Source organism: Pezoporus flaviventris, unplaced genomic scaffold, assembly GCF_033815535.1.
Source record: "Pezoporus flaviventris isolate CSIRO_AGI_PZ_B2104156 unplaced genomic scaffold, CSIRO_AGI_Pfla_v1 ptg000056l, whole genome shotgun sequence".
In the NCBI taxonomy this organism is placed as follows: Eukaryota; Metazoa; Chordata; class Aves; order Psittaciformes; family Psittacidae; genus Pezoporus; species Pezoporus flaviventris.
Window position 1 is genome coordinate 1011212 of NW_026892604.1, and position 20964 is coordinate 1032175.

Sequence of the window (20964 nt, forward strand, 5' to 3'; positions counted from 1 at the left end):
AAATTATATTTATACTGAATAGTTATGCTTCTGAACAGGCAGAGCAGGTGGAACTATTCCTCTAGTTTTTAGCACTTCACGCATGAGTTTTCTTACAGAAACTTCTGTTTATTTTCAGAATAAAGGCAACAATATTGTTTCAAGCAATAGAAGATGACCATTCAGTATCAAAGTGTGCTTTCAGAATCCATTTTCACATTCATGCTTTCTCAACAAAATGCTGTTTGAGGCATATCCAATTTACTTCTTACAAATATTAAGTCGTGAATTCCCACAAAAATATCGTATTAGTACCTCCTTGTGTATACAATTTTATCAGTAAAAATTTTCAAAAAGAATAGCTTTCGAGACCCTTCTTACTTCTTTTAATTTTAAAATTAAACTGTCAAGCAGATAACACAGGTCACAAGTTGGTTTAGAAAGACTGGGGAAAAGTTAAAATAGCTATTCCTTTTCTCAGGAAGTCTCTGCTTGTTCTTTAATTATCTTTATGAGGCAAGCAATGAGTAACAAAAGTGATATTGTCAAAGTAGACCAAAACTCAGCAGCATGAGGAGATGCAGCTAATTTGAGCAATTCTGGTTTCATCTCTTGAGCAGGAACTTCCAGTGGTACTGAACACTGTGCAGAACTAAGTGGGAAATAGAGGTAACAGGAGATCATGTCACATAGAGCATTTTTAATTAGAGATAACAAATCTGTAAGTAATAAAAATAAAAGCAATAAAAACCAAAGAAAACTTTATAGAGACAGATTAGGATTCTCTAAAATACATCTTATTTATCTTTCATGATACATTTTTGCATCCGTTATTTGCTGTAAACTTTCAGGTAAGCTCTCATAACAGAGCTTAAAACAGTTAAGAAATTAAAAAATGTACCTGTTCAGAAATAAAATAGTGCTATGGCATTATTGAGTATTTGTTCTGGAGGGAAAAAAAAAAGGTAGGGGGCAAAAGCAGAGAGAGCAATTTAACTTCCAATACATACACACACGGTTTTAAAATGCCACTCAAGTTTTAAAAGGCCAGCTCATTTGTTCGCAAACATACTGAAACTGGTTATTTTATTAGAGAATAAATGCAGATCCATTGCATTAAATAAGTTTTAATGATAATATAACATGCAGAGAGGCTACAAGCTTCCATCAAGAGGAAACTCACCAAAAATATAATCAGTGTATGGCATTAAGCATTGCCATGCCTTCAAAATTGAGGTTGAAATGGTTACAACAGAAATATCACCCATGATTTGAATGATTGGTAGAGAAGAAAACTATCTACATTTATTCATTTAAACTAAGAGGTAAGAATTAAAAAAAGCACACACTGTAAATGTTCTGGTACATTAGGTTTCGAGATTCCCAACACAAAACAACATAAGAAAATTAACCATCAGAAATCACTACAGAGACTAGCAATTAGCTTATAGCAAGCTGTTTCTGACTAATGCTTTTTCCACTTAAGCTTTCCCAAAATCAAATTTATGATTTTTCCTTCATTTTATATAAACAGCTCCTGAGTTATCTGCAATTATACACACCATATGCTAGCGTTCAACACAAGGCAGGTTGTAAAAGCAGTATTTCAAAAATTTGGACTCATGTAACCATATAAGACAGATTTAACACATTAGCTATTTTTTTTTAGCATTCAAGGATACATTGCCCAATGTACAGTATCATGTTACAGTACGAGTCAGAGTCCAAGCCAGTTTGTCTCATACGTTTGAATGTTTTACAAGTATCTGTGGGGTCATGGCCTGACTTTTTGTTAGGAGGCTTGTAACTTTGAGTGCATACAAATTTATTGTTTGATAATAATTACTTGGGAAAAAAAAGATTAAGTACTACAATTTTGGCTTAGAAAGACTGCATTACCCCTAAATGAACATCTGATATTTTAAGATGTTTGAAGTAGAAACAATCAAGTTAACTTATTCAAGTTAACTAATCAGAAAAAAATTTACATGTAGCAAAAATAACTGCTACCCTAAAAGTTAAATACTGTACAAATACTTCTTAAGTCATGCAATGTAAATTTTTCATTTTGAGGACATGATGTTTGTAAGAAAGACTTCTTGAAGAGGTTGCTTTGGAAATGCTCACCTGGAATTTCATGCTTTATAAAATACACCTGCTGTTAATCTGTTCAGACAAGCCTATTATTACTAGCTTCAAGATTATTTTCTTAAACTAGCTGTCAAAACTAGCTCATAACACATGTGAGTAAGTATTACTATCCTATCAAGAGCCACAACAGTATCTTCTTATTTTTCAGTCTCAGTGCACATACAGAAAGTGACATTGATGGTAGGTAGGCTGACTACATCATTTCCAGACTTCCTTTCCAACCTCAGCCATTCTGTGAACTAGGTATTCCTCCCTGGAGCAACACGTTTAATATACATGCAGAAGACACTTGAAAATGTTTCATTTACTTCATCTTTACCTGTAAAGCACACATAAACCATTTGGTAAAAATTTCATACTGCAAATTTTTGCACGGATTAAATAAAATTCCTGGCCTACTCAAAATTATTTATTGATTTAAACATTCTAAGAAGTCAAAATTTCCACATGAGGATGCTGTTTTTAAATAAAACAGCAGCATCATTATCATCTGAAACAGCCTAGGTTTTATCTCACCAAGAAAGATTATCTTTGTTCTGTTTAGTGGATTTTTGCATTATAAAGTCCTTACACAGGCTTTCATGAAGCACTGTTAGGGATTAAAAACATCTTTCTGAACATGTTCTCATATAATAAAAATGCAACAATTCAACTTTATTTTTATCCGGAGAAAAGCATGCCACTTAAAAGCTCTCTTTTGAAGGTTTAATACCAGCAGGTTGAAAATGGGTTAGGCAATAAACCAGCAGAAAGATTCAGCCCAGAGAGGATTTTTTCTTTTTTGATGTCAAGCACATTTTAAATCTCCCAAGCTTTTTATAGAGCTGCCAAAAATAGTCCAGCTAAAAATCATGGAATTGGCTGCATCTATTACAGAAAACAAAGAGCCCCAAAATATTGCAGAATATTAGGAAAAGGTCTTAATGAAAAAACAACCCAGAAACCCAACAAGTAAAGATGGCATATTCTGGAGGTTTGATTTTCATCTGTAAGAAAAACAAAAAAACAGTGCATCCATTTTAGTATCATTGCCTGTGAGCAAATACGCTGAATCTTTCAGTCAAAATGTACCACAGCAGCATCAAATGGACAACAGGATTCACCATGCAGACTGTTCCCCTGCATCCACATCAATGCCTCCCTCTTAATTAATTTAATTTTTTATGTGTACCAGGACCCATTCTTAGTCAAGTTTTGTTCCAACTCAAGAATGGTAGCGCAGGTGAATACTGAGTCAAAGAATCCTTTTCACTAGTTCTACCTGAACCAACCTGTAAGTAATAGAGTCCTCTGAGAAATAACAGTATGATTCACACTCCTCTTTGCTGGTGTAGTTAGGCTGCACTGCCCCATCTAAACTGACAAGGAACAAAACTAAACAAAGATGAGAGCATTTAGCAATCTTCTGAAAAGTCTATTCAGGCTGCAGAGCAAGACAGAACTAGGCATAGGCATACTAAAGTAATATCAGCACCTTATTTCAGCCCTGTTTGGCAGAACACGTTTAGAATCACAGCACTGTCAGTACTGTATAGATACTTACATACAAGGCTGGGGGGTTTGTTTTGCTTTGTTTTTTAATTTATATCAGCTGACTACTTTTATGACTCCTGCTATGAGTCACCTGCCCCACTCTGTACAAACACAAATTAAAGGAGACATGGAGAGAACACTAAAAGGGTATTTTTTGTAAAAGGCACAATGAGACTCAAGGTACAATTTCATGCTTGGTTAAAGGCAGGCTACAGCTACTGCTACTGAAAGAGACTTCAACCTTCTCTCTGTGCTTACATTAGCTCTGTCAATCCTGAAGCTGCACAGCAAGCTAGATCAGCTTAACTCAAGTGAAAATGAATTGCATTCCATGCCAGCCACGGTTCTTGAGCAGTTACTATAGCTGATTTGAGGGAACTGCCATAAATGTGTGGACAGGACCAGATGACTGGTGGCTTATCTCTTTGAAAGCAGGTACTTTTGCAATAACTTTTCAGTCATGAAATATAAGATATCACTGATAAGCTATTATTTTTTAGCAACGTGTTCCTTGTGCACAGTTGGTCCAATTTTCATAGGGACAGTAAAAAAATCCCCAACAATCTACCATTTCCATCTTGGAAGAAAAATACTTTAAAGAAAATTATTTAAAGAAAATATTTTAAAGAAAATTATTGTATTATTATTATTTTCTCAAGTTTTCTTCTCAGAATGACTTCTTTTCATAGAAACTCCTATTCATATCTTGATACATGAATATAGATGGGAATCCATAAAAGCTTCTAGCACTCCCCACACAAAGATTCAGACTTTCTTTTCTGCTTCACAGAGGAACTTCCATATGTAATTAGTACTAACTGGAACTCTCTGGACATTCTTTAGGCTGTTAGCTGCCATAAAAGCCTGTGTACTCTTGCAAAAATTGCTCAATCTGTGATTTATCTATGGAAGCAACTTTGAGTTCCTATATTTACCTACCTATGAGTTTAGATTTAAATATATCAATCTTCAAATGCTACTTGGAAAGTTCATCTATGATGCCCATGCCACTAAAATAAAATTCCAAACTGTTTTTAGAACTAGATGTGTTAGAATTGCTTATAACATTACACTTATTATGGCAAGCAGCTGTATATTTAATTTTCCAGTTGGAATTTCCACTTGACAGCTTCATGCAGCAGTGTGCCAGAACTGAATATTAAGGTTTATCTATGAGCTTAAGCAATTAACTTAATCCCCAACATTTATAAGCATCTTAATTAAAATTATGGACTCTTTCCTCTCTTGTTCCCATGCTACTAAATAGGACAAAAAAATAAGCTCTCTTTCCAAAACTACCATATATGAATTGACATACACTGCACATCTAGCAGAAGATAAAGCATTTCAGAATTGATTTAGTGTGGAAAAAAAAAGTTTAACACAATAATTAAATGTGCTTGGAGGTGTGAACCAGGTATTTAAGTGATAAACAGATTCATTGTGTTAATCGAAGGCTAAATTGCATTGTGTATTTCACAAAAAAAGCCACCCAAAATTAGAATAAAAATACCCAAACAAAAAACAAAGTAAAACCACAACCACCAAAGGAAGAATACAGTTTAACTACACGAAAAGTTGTCTATAGTACTTGTTTTTGAACGCTGAATTGTAAATAGCTTATTGGATTGCTTGTATACTAAAAGAAGAATAAAGTCTCACATGCTATTTTCTCAGTGATAAAATTAACAATACAAAATTGAATGAAGTCATAGTGCGATTCTCAAGAAACAAATCTTAAGTCCAGTCTTGAAAACATTCTTCTGAACAAACTACAAAACTGTTTTCAGATTCAAGATGAAGAAAATGCAGACCTGCTTTCAATTCCAATTCCACTGCAAACTAAATTAGTACAGCATCAGGAAGAAGAAAATGCTTTAATGGTAAACACAAAACAATTCAGAGCAATAACTGGAATACCAGCTCCAATTAAATTACCATCAAGAACTAGAAGATATTACCAGGCTCCTAATTTTGGTAGCTACTGTTTTAAAGCCCAGAATTTTCAAACCACAGATATTAAAATAAAATGATTTAAAATAAGAATTAAAAAATCAGAAGTAGTGAAATCATATTCATTACAACATTCCAGAAGTGACTTCTTACAACCATCACAAGACATTAGAAGGAAACTGATAAACATTACATTGTATACTCAGTGATAAATATTTTTAGAAAGGTATTTAATGTTTTTAGGACTTACCAGCAGTGAAGTCACTATTTAAATCTATAAACGCATGAGAGTGTGGTATATACATTTTACTTTGAGTTTCCAATGCAGCATGCCATGATAAGTTCCTATAGGCAATAATAAAAAGCAATACATTTCATCAATGCTTGGGGACTGGTGATCATGATAACAGACTTTTAAAAAAAAACCTGAAACTTCAAATAAAATTGAACAGAAACCATGTTCTCCTAATACTAAGCTAAAATTCCTACCTAGCTTACAGTATACTAAGTGACTAGCATAATTGCTTGAAAGGTTCTGAGAAGGATGATTCATAGCTCAGGTGTTTCAGTTAGATTTTATTAACTTTCTAAAGGATTTTTTTTTGTACACAGAAAATTGTCAGTTCCACAAAATGAAATTTAGTGCCTAGACTTCAACTGTAAATCTTGAGACACTGATTGCTATCCTCTCTAGTTTCCTCAAGCAGTTTTGTTATCAGTACTTCTGAAATCTACTTTAGGATTAATAAAGATGAGCAAAAATGGACATAATCACATGCTGTTAGAGCAGCTCATTGCTGCATGTAACTGGACTTTATTTGCAATCACTTAAAAAAATCAATACAAGAATTACACTCTCACATTTTGATGACCTGCAGGCTAATTACGTAATTTCCCACATAGGCCATACATTTATTTATAAACATACTTGCCCTAATGGTTTGTGCTCTAAAAATGACTGAACTTCTACCAAACCTTCCTATTATCAGCACATTGGAATATAACAAATCTGTCTAAAGTCATAGTGGTTGAATCATCAGATCAGTTACTTTCAGAGTCCTTAGCTAATACACTCAGAAAAATCTCAATATAGAATAGTTAGGGTTGGAAAGGAACTTAAGATCATCTAGCTCTAACCCCCCTGTCATGGGCAGGAACACCTCACACTAAACCATGTCACTCAAGACTAAACCATGTCACCCAAGAATATGCACTATACAGTAGCAGGACAGTGATATGACTACAATCTAGAATTCTTCCTTTATTCCAGTGACATTGTATACATATTACTGATGTTCTAATGACTTTTAAAATGAGCCTGTGACTCATTTATGGTAAGAAACAAAAATGCTTCTGATTACTTCCCAGAGATCATAGAACTTAAATCTTGAAAATGCTTAAAAGAATCACTTAATCTTAAAGAAATAATTTCTATAGGCTTTTCTATGCATTCCATTCTGAAGGTAGCCAAGAAAGTTATATAGCTCTATAAATTCTAAAATATTTTAGATTAAAAATAGAAACATTCTAAGCAGATGACATATAACTGGTGTCCACAAAAAAGAAATTGCTTATGCTGTTATCTATAACACTCAAGTCTTATTGAGCTGTAATGAATATTTGTATCCCAATACTAATGAATGATTTCTTCAACAAAACAGAACAAATCTCTCAAATTTTTCCATCTCTTCAAAAGTTCATAAAACTTTTCAATATATAATCATTGCAAGGTGTTCAGAAACACCCTTGTCAATTTGAAACCTGTGTTCCACAAGCAATCAATTTAAATAAAAGTAATGGTGATAAAATTCAAGTTGGGATTAAAGATCAAAACCATATTGCCAACACTGCTATAGTTGCAATTTACACATTTAGATGTTGTTTACCCTATGCCGCTTCTGAACCATCTTGGAGGGAAGGAAAATTAGCCAGTCAGGCACAAGTATAGATTAACAAAACTCACCGATGGTTGTGGGGTGGTTAAAGCCTTATTTCAACATTTTTTAAGGGCCACAGAAATACACAGCAGAAAGCTGATACATTGTTGCCAGAGAGACAGCACAGTCATCTTATTGTTTCAGTGGTAACAGAATTCTTCTTGAAACAGTATCTAAAGGAAGCCACATAGGAATGCAAAGGTTTCTTAAGGCACCTTTGCTTTTAAAAGAAACGTAAGTGTTGCCTTCATGCAAACCTAAAAAAAAACTGTGCGGCCAAAGCCTGGATTTCTCCTGAAAGGCATAGAGCTACAAGTTTCTGTTAAGGCTGCTAAGTAACAATCAAAACAATCCTAGTAAGTTCCACTTAAAAGCTGCAAAATAGCAAACTAGGAGATGCAAACTTCTTCAAACAGCCATTTTAAAGGCCCGATCTTCTAAGAAAACACAAGCCCAGCACCTAATTTCTCCAATAACTCATTGGAAATTACCTGTTACCAGTCAAAAGCAAATAGTTCAAAATGTTGAGAGTAGTTTTCATATTCTTCACAAAGCTAAGAACAATGTGTTTATTTTGACATTTACAATCCAACTCTCATCCTAAAAATAATTCCTGCTCTTTTGAGCACATTCTTTAACAACTAAGAGAAAAATCTTTAAATCAGGGAAAGAATTCTTCTTCAAGTATCCTCTCTTTAAGGCCTTTTTTCTTTTTCAAAGAACTCCCAACCCACAACACTATTGATCAAGTTCTTTCTTACAAAAGTCAAAGACTGAACATATGCAAAGTTCAGTTTGGCAACAGTCACAGAAGATGTACAAACCCAAATTTTTAGTTGTTAAGAAAAAAAATTAAAGTCATCTGGCTCAATAATGTAGCTTTCACTAACTCAGAGTCACACCAATTAGTGTCATCATTGCTCTCAGAAGCCAAAGCTTTCTGTTCTTTTAATCAGATTACAGACTTCAAAAGCAGTATCAGGAAAACTGACAGAATGTGAACTGTCCTGCTCTAGGGTCCAGTAGTGTCTTTAACAAATAACTTATAACTTCTTTCCAAAAGACAGATTCAAAGTTCCTTGGCATCTTACCCAATATTAGAGATATTGCTACACTTTAAAAAATTAGATGCAGAGTGCCACAGAATGTTTAAAGATACACATGGAAATGAGAAAAGATTCATGCGTTTTCACTTCCAGTTAAAATATGAGCTTTATGGCTCTAAGAATAGAAGTAAATGCACAATGTATAAGTTACGAAATATATGTAAATAAACACTTAGCTTACCCGCCTATCAGTATCTGTGGCTTACTTGAATCGCTTGTCACACCAAAGACATCAGGAATCAAGTCTCCATTAAAGCTGAAAACGCAAAACTATTTCAGTATCACTTTAGCCATTATAGGAGTTGAAATTAACTGTTCTTAAGTTAATTTGAACTTGTTTAGCTTTTTCCCCTCAAAGTAATGATGACTTTTCAGCTGTGTAGCCTTTCTGAATTTTGGCTCTTGTCTGAGCTGCTGGTAGCTGTATGCTTCTTTCAGTATTTTACACTATGCAATACATTTGATTTTCCAGCTGTATTTTCCAACCCCACTCTTCTGTCCAGCATTTAACAAAGAAGTTCAGTGCAGTGTGAAAGGGATTATTTGCTCAGTCTGATAAATCAGTAAGGGTTTTGCTTTACAAAACTCAACAAAAACTGAATGGTTATTTTTCTGCATAAAACAGAGTACTAAAATTAAAATCCAGTTACTATTGCCAGGATGATGCAGTAGACAAGACTTGTAAAGATGGTTTGTGTTTTGTCATCTTCTGTTACACCACTCGACATTACAAATACAATGCTGCTCTTAAAGAGCATGTGTTCTAAGTTTCAGCATTAAATATATTTAAGTTGCTCTTAGTCACCATTAGAAATGCTTTCTTAAAAAGTAGGTCATACTTACTCCATTACTAGAGGCTCATCATGAAAAGTCTTATTTAACATAGTTTTATGGTTAAGATCTGAAAACAGAAAATATTACTTTGATTCAGTTACCAGTATCTTATCACATTTGTGTTTTTAACTTAGATGTAATCCTTCTATCAATTCAGAACTGCAACCACACAGGCAAATGAAACTGAAATAGTTGGGCTGAAGACAGTCTAAAATCTAACACAAGGCCTCTGTTTAACATTTTGTCACTGTAAAAGCCATACTTAATCATATACACTGAGTGTCTGAAATAAGAATTAAAGGTAGACTGCCTAAATGGGAAGTGAAGATTTTAAGTCCTATTCAGGTTATATCACCTCTGGGTTCACTTTTACTGGTAATCCAAACTCCTTGCCACATCATCTGCATTTCCTTCATCTCTCCGCATTTCTCTTCTCTCCAGTTTCCACATTTTATGTAGTAACCTCTATTGACTTAGCTCTCATACTTCCATTACCCAAGTAGGCACCATATTCTTTCTCAGTAACCTCACTACATACCATCCACTGCCTGAATTTTTAACCTCCGACTCCTTTTCTAAGCACCATATGCTCATTTGTGCCTCTCACAATATTTGATTACCCAGAAGCAAGACAGTATAAATTACTGTGCTACAGATAACTCCTATTCTCTTAATCCTTGAACCAGTGCACTTTCCCAGGCTTCTTTTTCACCTCTCATTAAAGCCAGAAGCAATGGTATCTAATACTATCCTTGCCTGAGCTGTAAATATTTTATAACACAGTTATTTATAATAGTCATTACTTAGTTTTTGTGGATTTGAGAGTATCTGCTTTTGCTTTCCATCCTCCTTGAAACCCAGAACTCTTCCCAAAACCATTTCCTAGCAAAGTTGACAGAAAACAGGAGATTGCAAGAGTTCACACAGTTCATGACTCTACCCTAAGACAGAATCAGCTATATCTATTTATTTAGGCATGATATTTTTAATGTTCATGAACTAAACTTTACAGCAGGTTCTCAGCACATTTTAAATCAAAGATAAGAGATAATCTTTCTGAGGCTGACACGCCCTGTGGAGAAGCCACAAGAAGCAGCTCTTCAGTTAGTAGGTTACTGTTAAACTGTAATAGTTTGGTTATGTCTTTTGCTCAATAGAGGTGAAAGAATTTGGCTTTGTTCTCTTTCCTTAATTATTGAATACAGTTTAAGAGCAAGATAACAGCAAGGTATGAATCCCTATTACAGTTGTTAAAACAATTACTACACTGCAAAATGAGTTTTAACTTTCTGACAACACTTTGAATTATTAATTCTATTAATCTTATTAATAAGCAATTTTAGCAACTCACCTAATGTTTGGTTGTGCCCCCAGAAAATAAACACTGAAAGTTCATCTCTGCCATGATTTTGTGCCCGGGTAGTCAAGAGCACATCCATTTGTGAATCACCATCATAATCTCCAGGAACTACGCTGGTTATGGTAACACCGACAGATCTAGAATTTAAAGCAAACAAAAAACCCACATGCAAATAACTGCATGATAACTGAAATTGTATTTGTGTGTTCAAAGGCTTGCTTTTTTACCCCAATTGTTATGAGTTGGTCCAGTACAATCTGGGTTTTTATAAAGGCTTTATCTATTGCAAAAGGAACTTTAAATCAATATTCTGCAGGCTGTCTTCCTCTAAGGAAGGAAGACATTAGCTCTAAAATTTGGCTAACAGGCATTCCTCTGCCATATACTGCTTGGTAATGCTGTACAGACTTCAGTAAACCTTCACTTGTTGTAGAGCCAGTCTTCAAAAATATGTTGTGGCTGCATTCCAAGAGCAAGACCATAACACAACAGGAGCAGTTTAAACAGCAGAAGTCAGACAGGTAGCGGGATCTTTTTTTTTAAGGCAATGTCATCTCCTCCTATCTTCTGCCACGTCCTGCCTCTCCTCCCTACATTTATTTGTTCTTTCTATCTTTTTTTTACTTGGTTACCCACTCCAGACTGTTTTACACATGCAAACATTGATCATTCTGTTAAAAATTAGAAGCAGATAATTTCTATCTCACTAAACAAATTAGCTCCTTCCAAGATAGGAGGGAATAAGTAAAAATATACAGAACTATAGAAGATGAAGCTGAGCTATACAAGCAGTTAAACTATTCACAGACAAAATACTATTAGTAAGCATTATTCATAAGCGATAACATATCCTGTAATATTCTCATGGTTAAAATTATACATATGTACATAAACACACAGATTGTTTCACATTTATTAAAAAACGATGTTTTTTTTTTTAAAGCCGTATTTAAAGTTTAGAAGGGAACAGGTCTCCACACAGAAATACCAGAACACCATTCTCCCTATCTCTTTCTAAAGCAGATGACATCGCCTGGATTCTATTAGCAACTAGAAGAATTTTCCTGAAAAGACATCTTGGAACAGAGACTAATACTATCTGCCAAAAAGACCTAACCTATGACATGGAATAATAGTTTGCTTTACTAGGAAATAAAGTACCAAAAAAACAGGTCAACTGCAAAAATATTCCAAGATATTGATATTTTTAATAGTAGTTAAAGGACCAAAAAAGAAATACAGAAATTCCATAAACTTAATATGAATGATAAACTTGTCTCCACAAATTCACCAGACCTACAAAATCCAAACAAATCAAGCCAAAAACCTATCAGGAAATTAATCAGGAAACTGGTCAAAGAACTGGAGCTCTAACGGCACGTTGAACAACACAGTCAAACAGATAACAGCAGCACAGACAATTGCAGTCATGTTCCCACTGACTGCAGAGATGCATGTTCAAGAAAACCAGCCACTTCCATTATTTCACCATTGCATATCAATACTTACTTCATTGGTAACTTAACACGGGGCTTAAAGTAGGGCTCCTTTTGGTCAGCCAAGAAGATAACCAACTCACTTCCTGCAAAAGTAAGTAAGACAATGAAAAAAAGAGGCCAACTCTTCTGTTCTTACATAAAAATCCCGACATTAAAAAAGCTATGCCACAAATAGTCATTTTTATATTTTATGACAAAAATAGTCATCAAAACCTTTAAAAGACTTCCTATATAACAATTTTATCCTCATTCAAAAGGAAGCAAAAGGAACACTTCTTCAATACAACCTATAAATCTAACTGCATTTCAAAGGAATGCTACTATCAAGAATATTCCTTGGGGGTTAGTGTTAGACCTTCCTCTCTGTTAAGTATATAACTTCCTGTAACAACTTAATAAACATTACCTGTGGAAAAGCAACAGGCATCAGTTCTATGCAAATCATTAAAAACTAACTCAAATGAACTCTTTTAATATTGCCTCTGATATAACAGCATCTGATACCCCTTTCCCAACTCAGCTGACAAAAGCACTTTAAGTAAAACTCACAGAAGTAACCCAGTTTTCTGCAGCATTTCCTCAACTGGAGGCTATGTTTGCCTTTTCTGAATCACAGAATCATAGAATAGTTAGGGTTGGAAAGGACCTTAAGACCATCTAGTTCCAATCCCCCTGCCATGGGCAGGGACACCTCACACTAAACTGTCTCACCCAAGGCTTTGTCCAACCTGGCCCTGAACACCGCCAGGGATGGAGCATTCACAACTTCCCTGGGCAACCCATTCCAGTGCCTCACCACCCTTACAGTAAAGAGTTTCTTCCTTATATCCAATCTAAACTTCCCCTGTTTAAGTTTTAACCCATTACTCCTTGTCCTATCACTACAAGCCACTATCATTTAATAATTTCAGGAAGATCTAAATAACAGCCCATCTTTTATGCTGCACAAATAATTGTATTTCAGGGAAGAAAAAAAGAAATTTGAACAATGAAATTATTTTCAGTCAGTAAATCACAGTACATCGGTGCTTACTTCTGTAAGTAAAGTAGTAATTCACAGCTAGATAAAAAATAAAACAACCCAAAACCAAAACCCCAACTTTTTTTTTACTCATCCTTTACTGCATTTGTTTTCTGCATTTCCAAGGAACTCACCTGTAGCACCCCAAACTGCACAAACTAGGTTACCTAACCAAAAATAATTCTACACTCTGAACTTGAACTACCCTAATATAAGAGCATTGAAGGCAAGCTTCCTGGCTATGAGAAAAAAAAAAAAAAAAAAAAATAACTGCCATAAACATATTTGCCAAGGATAATATGCCAACAAATGAATAAATTAAAACAGACTCTTTCAAAATGGTTTGGGGCAACTAGTGCAGTCCCATCTGGCAAGCTAATAAAACCTGGGTTGCGCTGCACATTCATGGATGATTGAAAAAGTTGGCACAAAACAACATGAGGAAGCCTACTGCTGGTTAAGCTTTTGATAATAAAGCCATGGGTTGATTACTAAAACTTGTAATTCCAATTCCACACTATAGACTTTCACCTGCCTTTGTATCATCTGTGTGGTAACGATGATGATAAAGCAGCAAATGTGTTTTTACACATACCAGGTTCCAAGTCAATTATACCACTCCAAAATGATTTTTATGGTCACTAAAAACAGATTTATGAAAATGTCAGCTTAGTGCTCATCAGCAGTCAAAACAAACTGACCAGGAGAAATTACTAGATGAACAGAAAACAAAATTACTATGCCACTCCATCAACAGTGCTCACAACCTAGATGCTGTTTGTAGTTCTTGCCCTCTCATCCTTAGAAGAACACAGAAGAAAGAAGAAAAGTACATAGGAGGGTATGAAAAAAGGGATCAGTTTCCATACAAAAAACAATAACATAGATTAAGTCTGAAAATCTGAGTGAGGATACCAGAGAGGTTTTTAAAATTCCCCAGTGAAATGCAGAAGCTGAATAAGGGAACAATCTGCCCTGTACTATCAGAAGAGGCATCAAACACAACTAGAAGGTGGTAGGTTGAACAAGCAAACAACATGAGTTTCTCCACTTATCCCCATTTTGTACATAGACTTGCAAAACAGGCAAGTGTATGTACAGTACCATTTCTTCGCATACTTTTAGTTTTAAAAATTGACTAAACCCAGGGCCCAATTATAAGTTTGAATTTCTCTTCTAGTAAGATACTTCTGGATCCAGATTACCTCTTATGTTCAAACAGTTTATCCTCTCCTACAAAACTCTGGGTACAAACTGATTTTTCTTTCACCTATCTGAGCATATGGAACATTACTCTCATTCAACCAAAGGAATTCAAGATCAGAACAGTAACATAAACACAGCAAAAGGCCCAAAACATCACCCCTACTTCCTTATTAAGGGTCAGGATTATTAGGACTGGGCTTCTTTACCAGACCAATACTACTCAAGGTCTAGCATTATTCCCAACGCTCAGTCCTTCAGCACTACTAAAAGAGATGTCTACCTTTTATTCTACTACGCAGAATTCTACTATTTAGAATTTCCTGTTACATTTTGTTTAAAAGGTATTCTGTATGTTCTTCAAGCTACATTTTGACAAGACTTAAATGATGAAGAATAATGTTATCAAGTAGGTTATGCTGGCATGCAGAAGCAAAGATGAAACCATGAACTTTGTTTCTAAAACTTTGAAACACATTTCTATATGTATTCTTCTGAAAGATAAGAAAATTTAAATTAAATCTCTTATCACTGACATTCATTTTAAATCTAATCTTTTGCTGTGTTTTTGCACAGGAGCATTTTCAAGGAGCCATGAATTTAAATATCTCAACTAGATGAGAAATTTACCCATGCTTTACTAAAGCTACTTCAAGACCCATTTCTGAGATTGAAGGAATATAAATAGGTCAATTTGGGAATAAATTTCTTATCTTAATGTGTAACTTCAAGTTAGTAAAATAATCCAAAAATTAGCATTCACAAATAACACCGCTAATAAGTGGGATAACACTTAAAAAATGATAACTGATAAGAAGCTCTGATTTGAATTTATATCTGAAACTTTAACAGAAATTTCTGGCAGACAACAGCTGTGTAGAAAAATTTATCTAGCCTTCCACTTTAACACAATGCTTAAGGTAGGATAACATGCAATTTATCCTCTTCACAACAGTGAAATGTAGATCTTTTTCCCGAAATATTGTGAAAGCAGGAGACAAAAACTAATTTGTGGCCATTCAGCTCTGCAGGATAAAGTCTTCAGATTATTTCATTACCATAAATTCAACTTAAAGAAAAATATTTCTTTCTTTACATTAAACGGTATTTGAGTATAAACCGAAAACATCTTTTTCCATACAGGAAATCTCATGCGTAACTGATATGTCAATTTTAGTCTTGGTTCGCTACCCTTGCCCCCAGCCACACTCCGGACAGACCAAGCACTGAAGACGTGCGCAGAACAACAGCAGCAGGAGATTCATGGAACCGAGGGTCACTTGCGCAGGAAGGGTTCCGTCAGAGTCTTCGATCCTCGCTCCTCACGGGACAGCTCCCGCCGGCAAAGTCTTTCCATGTCCACCAAGAACGCATTTGTCAAATAAGCAACCGGAGCCTCCCCACGAGCCCGTCCTTCTCCAGACCGACGTCAGTAACGCCGTCGGCCCCGCCCCCGCCCCACTCACCGCCTCGCAGCACAAACAGGTCCGTCTGCTTGTCTGAGTTAAAGTCGCCGAATGCCGCCAGGGTCCCGTAGGCCTCTGGCCCGAAGAGCTGGGCAGTGACGTTCTGCAGAGTCTCGCCGGGTCCTGCCAGGGCCAGCAACAGAGCTAGGGCCAGCCCAAAACAGCCACAGCTACCCCCCATCCTGCCGCACCACAGCCCCATGCCCCACTCCCTCCCGCCTCACTTACGGCAGCACGGGGGCGTGCCCGACAGAACAGCGGCTCACTTCCGGGACTGACCCTATGGCTTTGCGACAATAGCGTGATGGCCTGCGCCGGTTTCTTTACGGCTGTCGCTAGTGGGCAGGCGGAGACTGCCGGGTGGTTGCGTTGTTTCAACGTGCGTGAGGCGGGAGCCGCTGTTCCGACGAGAGTTCGGCAGGAGTGGCGGGTCCTCACCGGCATGGCGGCGACGGCCCCAGCGGCAGCCCATATGGCTGACGTGAGCTGGAAGATGCTGGAGCTACGCGCTCGCTCTAAACGTTCAGGTCTGACCTCTTCGCTTGCTTGCGAGGGGCTCCGGGTTCCCTCTTCTCGCCAGCTCCACCGCAGTTCTTCGCGCCCCAGGAGGTTTTGGCCGACTTCGTCCTTGTGGCTGTCGTGCCCGGCGCGGGGCGGGGGCGATTTCTCGAGGTCTTCCCGTCTTCCCGGCGCTGCCATCCCCCCAAGGCACACGCTCGGGGCGGCGGGGCCTCCCGCCGCCATACCCAAAGGGCGGTCGGGCCTCGCGCGGCGGCGGGCTGCAGGTGGCTCGCAGGCCGCTGTACAGGTGACTAGCTCTCACAGCGGTTTTGCAGCTGTTTATAAGGCTGCCGAACAGGTGAAGTATTTTAAAATTGCAGCCACGTACGCCGAAGTGCCAGGTTTCCATTGGGAGAGGCAGTTATTTTTAACATGGGAATTTTCTGTTCTGAACTTCTGGACTGCGTGGCAGCTACATTCTGATCTAAATGACAGGGTGATGTTTACTGAGTTGGCTTGACTTTCCAAAGTTCAAAAAAAAAACACCTTTTTTTTTTTTTAACTTTTTTCTAAATTCAATACAGCCTTAGTAGGGCTTTTATTGTTAATATTCTAATGGAAACAGTTTCTAAACTATTTCTGTGGTGGTTAATATGTGCTTGTAAAGCTCAGTCCCTATTGCATTATTTGCAATTAGTTCTATTCTGGTAGTGACTGATCAGACTGTGAAGAAAACCTGGGGCTTTCTGAGGGCATTAATAAAAAGGATTTATTGAAGACTGGTGTAATTCATGTGGCTTTAAAGATTCCACTTATGTGTAGTATGAATTTGCAAAATAATGTGATTAAGACTATCAAGTAATTGAGTTGTTGCTTTTGGCCAGTTATGGTTGCATAGTATTGTTATCTGAAAATTGATTTACAAATGTAGCCCACAAAATAAAGTCTGAAACCTTCATGTTGGGTGTATGTGAACCCTGAGGCACAGGGCACCACGCCAGCCTATGCAAATTCAGACCCTGTGACTGCAGAAGGCATTTGGATGATTTTAAGTGGTTGAGTTTTCTACTTTTTTGTTAAATGAGTATGAAAGGGTATCCTATAAAAATGGCAGGTTGTTATTGTAGTTCACTTTCTTTTCCTGTTTGTGGAGATTTTTGTCACTTAAATAGGAACTGAAGAGTTCTTTTTTTACTCGGGAAATAAAGATTATTTTAGTTGAAATGCTTTTCTGATAAAAGACTTAATTTTAAAATCAAATTTTATACATGATCTTCCAGGTAACATTCTTGTCTAAAAATCCAAATGATGTTCTTGTTTCTCAAATTTACTCCTGCATCTTCATGAGTATACTAAAATTGGTTTAACTTAGAGCTTTTATACTTACTTTCTGACACTATCAGAAAGCGACATAATTGGTACAGTCATTGAAGGAGACTGAAACTCGCCCATTATATTTTGAATTGGCTGGGGTCTGTGCTCCAGAATCACAGTTTACAAGCAGAACTGTTTGGTTATTTTAGCATGATGCTTGGAGTAAAGTATAATAAACATGGAATATAGACACACATGCATAAAATGCATGTTCATGTTTTGAGTTGACAGCAAAGTATCCTTTAAGACTCTATCCTGTAGGAGGTAATCCATATCTTCATGTTTATGTATTACATTTTTGCCAGTAAAACCAAATTTAATTGATTTTTTTTTTTTTTTTCCTACCTTGAGCAATAAAATACTGTTTCATTTGTTGCTGCTTTGATAGTTAACTGTTAGGAGCAGATAAAAGCAGCGCTAAGTATAAGCAGAATTTCAGTTCTCTATTGTTACTTAACACTTTTATATGCACTAGTTAAATCAGTATTTTTATTTTATCTTGAAGTATATCAAATAGATTTTATTCAGCACCTTTTGACATCAGCACAAATTTCCTGTTTAATAACAGAGCTACTGTCTCATGTCCATAAAGTGGACTTTGTGCAGACTGACTTCATTGTTTTAGTCTGGCAAGTTTTATGGAAGTAAAAGCAGAAAAACCCCAAATTTTTAAGGTAGAGAGAGAAATACTTTCTCTTTTGTTTTTACTCTGTCATGTTAATAACTCAACTAACATTGCTTTAACTTAATTTAATGCTGATTGCCATTAACATGTACTAAATACTTTTGAAAATCGCTGTAGCATAGCCTGAGACGTTTGTCATTAGCTGCACCAATTTGAAATGGCCAATTTGGATGATGACAGAACCTTCTCTGCGCATGCTTTTTCAAAATTTGGTAAGTGTGCAGTTGTATGTTTTGGTTTTGTTTGTGGCTTTTTAACTCAACAAAAAATAATTGTTTTGTGTTTCATGCAGTGTTTTGTGCTAGTTTTTAGAACTGTACAGTAGAACCTAAAAATTTGAGCTCTTTCATTGGAAATTTCTGAAAACTAGAATCTACTGAGGTTTGAAACCTACAGCTCAGATCTCATTTTGTTTATGGTTTTTGCTCTTGTAACTGTCTCAGTGGAACAGTTTCTGAACTGAAGTTTCTCTTCTTAAGATGATTGTCATTTGAAAGGTGCACCAAGAATGGTGTTAGAATTAACTCCTAAAAATCTCCTATATGACTGGTTTGGTGGAAAGAAGTAAAATCTCCAATAAGTCAGACACTGTTCCAAAGCCTGATTTTTGGAAACCAGGTGGAAGCCAAACAAAGCCTCCTGGTGCAGCTTCTCTTTAAGTATGGCACAAGCTAGAATATGTGATGTTGTCAAGGCTGTTACTGATTTAGCTCTATATATATTGAAAAGAGTTTGACTGGAACAGACTCTTGTTTAGTCTGTGTTGAAACACAGGAGCAATACAGGTGCTAGTGAGAGTAGCCAGGTAAGGGGGTTTCAGCTGTCTCTTGCTAGAACTGAGTCACTTCAGCTACCTTGCCCTGCCTGTGGCATTTCTGTTTTGCCTGTCTTAATGATAAAGTACATGTGAAGTACTGACATTGTAACAAAAAAAAATTACTCTTTCCTAATTATTTTATTGGTACTTGATGTTATTATGCAAAATTATCATTTTAAGTAGTTTTAAGAGTTATTGTTTTGAGTTCTCAGAAGTGGTAGTGACTGCCTTGAGTATCCTATATGGTTTCCTGTCTTGCTTGTAGCATTTACAGGCCTTGCTTCGCAGACTTTAACATTCTGGTGTACTTTGATTATGAGAAGCTTCTCTGCACTGACATCATGGTCAGTGTTTTATTTCTGGTGTTCAGTAACTTCGGTGTGTTGTTAGTTATGGTAAATCCTGAAATCAGTAATTTCTGTCAAGTGTAATGTACTGTAGAGAGAAATCACTTCATATGACTAGTAGAGAAAGGACAAAATAAATTGATACATATTTTTTCTTTTTCCATGAAAGTCTAACTGAATTGTATGCACAGTCTAACACATTATTTTTCTTGATAAGTGATAGTTTAAAACTTTTGTATTTTAATACTATTTAAATGAAACTACTACAAGGTTTTACTCATTTTACCTGTGTTTTTATTATCACTCAACCTAGGTATACTTTGACCTTGTGTTTACTCCTACTGTTTATTCAGGTAGAGGAATACCTTAATACCTTTCTCTTCTTCCCTCAGCCTCTCTCCTGGAATTTCTTTGCCGTATTTTCACTGAATTGTAAAACAGTTTAGTTTGGAAGCGATCTACTCTAGGCTCTTTGCTCAAAGCAGAGTCAGCTGTGAGATTGTAGTTTCCTCCTCTATGTAGTGATTAAAAATCCCCACCAGCAACAGCACAGTTGATGCACATTCAGTTCATGGACTCAGAGTTCACATATTTACATATGTGAGAAGTGAATTTTCCTTCTAGTGGAAATGCTTCTGACGATTATTTTCTGATATCACCTTGTTCATGGGTTTGGACTTAAAAGCAGAGGTATTTGATGGCAGAAAACTATTAGAATAAATTGTATTATATCTCTCCAGTACTGTATTAAGTCTGAGCTCAGGAGAGATTGAGGAGAAGTCTAGAGGGAAAGGAAATGTGATGTTGGTAAGATTTGATTTATTCATGTGATATCATTTCTTAAACTTTGCTATATGAAGAAATATAATCCTCTTTAGTCCCAGTGACTTCCTGGGTAATGAAATATTAATTGTTATCTAAAGTCCAGAACTTGTTCATGTCTCCTCTGTTGGCTTGCATCCAGAGCTAGTGTCAGATTAAAGGTCTGTGGTCAGTTTTTATTCTTACAAAATCTAGAAAGAAATCTGGTAGTTGGCTCCTTTTTTTGCTTGTTTGTTTTTTGTTAGGGTTTTTGAGGGTCTGTGCTGAATTAATTGTGCAAATAATCATTTTCTTTCATTCTAGAAATAAAATTCTTGTCATGTTGTTTCCATTTGTAAGCAAAATTCGGGGAGGTGTGTGTTTGGTTGGTTGGTAT

At 36.2% G+C, this 20964-nt stretch overlaps 2 protein-coding genes across 5 annotated transcripts in view; one reads left to right on the forward strand and one right to left on the reverse strand.

The window, feature by feature from the left end:
* The window catches only part of ITFG1 (integrin alpha FG-GAP repeat containing 1), an 82819-nt gene extending 66605 nt beyond the window's left edge, over nt 1-16214 (reverse strand). Inside the window, exons 1-6 of one of the 2 annotated variants that reach the window (XM_061469318.1) lie at nt 16043-16214; nt 12363-12435; nt 10845-10990; nt 9503-9560; nt 8841-8915; nt 5867-5961 (exon numbers count right to left, since the gene is read on the reverse strand). In XM_061469318.1, coding sequence (XP_061325302.1) covers nt 5867-5961; nt 8841-8915; nt 9503-9560; nt 10845-10990; nt 12363-12367 — 379 coding nt within the window. In that variant the 5' untranslated portion in view covers nt 12368-12435; nt 16043-16214. The remainder of the gene's footprint in view (nt 1-5866; nt 5962-8840; nt 8916-9502; nt 9561-10844; nt 10991-12362; nt 12436-16042) is intronic. The other variant, XM_061469317.1, reaches the window with a different exon arrangement.
* A 205-nt stretch (nt 16215-16419) lies between these two features.
* The window catches only part of PHKB (phosphorylase kinase regulatory subunit beta), an 83768-nt gene continuing 79223 nt past the window's right edge, over nt 16420-20964 (forward strand). For 2 of the 3 annotated variants that reach the window (XM_061469320.1, XM_061469319.1), the window contains exon 1: nt 16420-16569. In XM_061469320.1, coding sequence (XP_061325304.1) covers nt 16485-16569 — 85 coding nt within the window. In that variant the 5' untranslated portion in view covers nt 16420-16484. Of the gene's footprint in view, nt 16570-18719; nt 18815-20964 lie in introns of all 3 variants that reach the window. The other variant, XM_061469321.1, reaches the window with a different exon arrangement.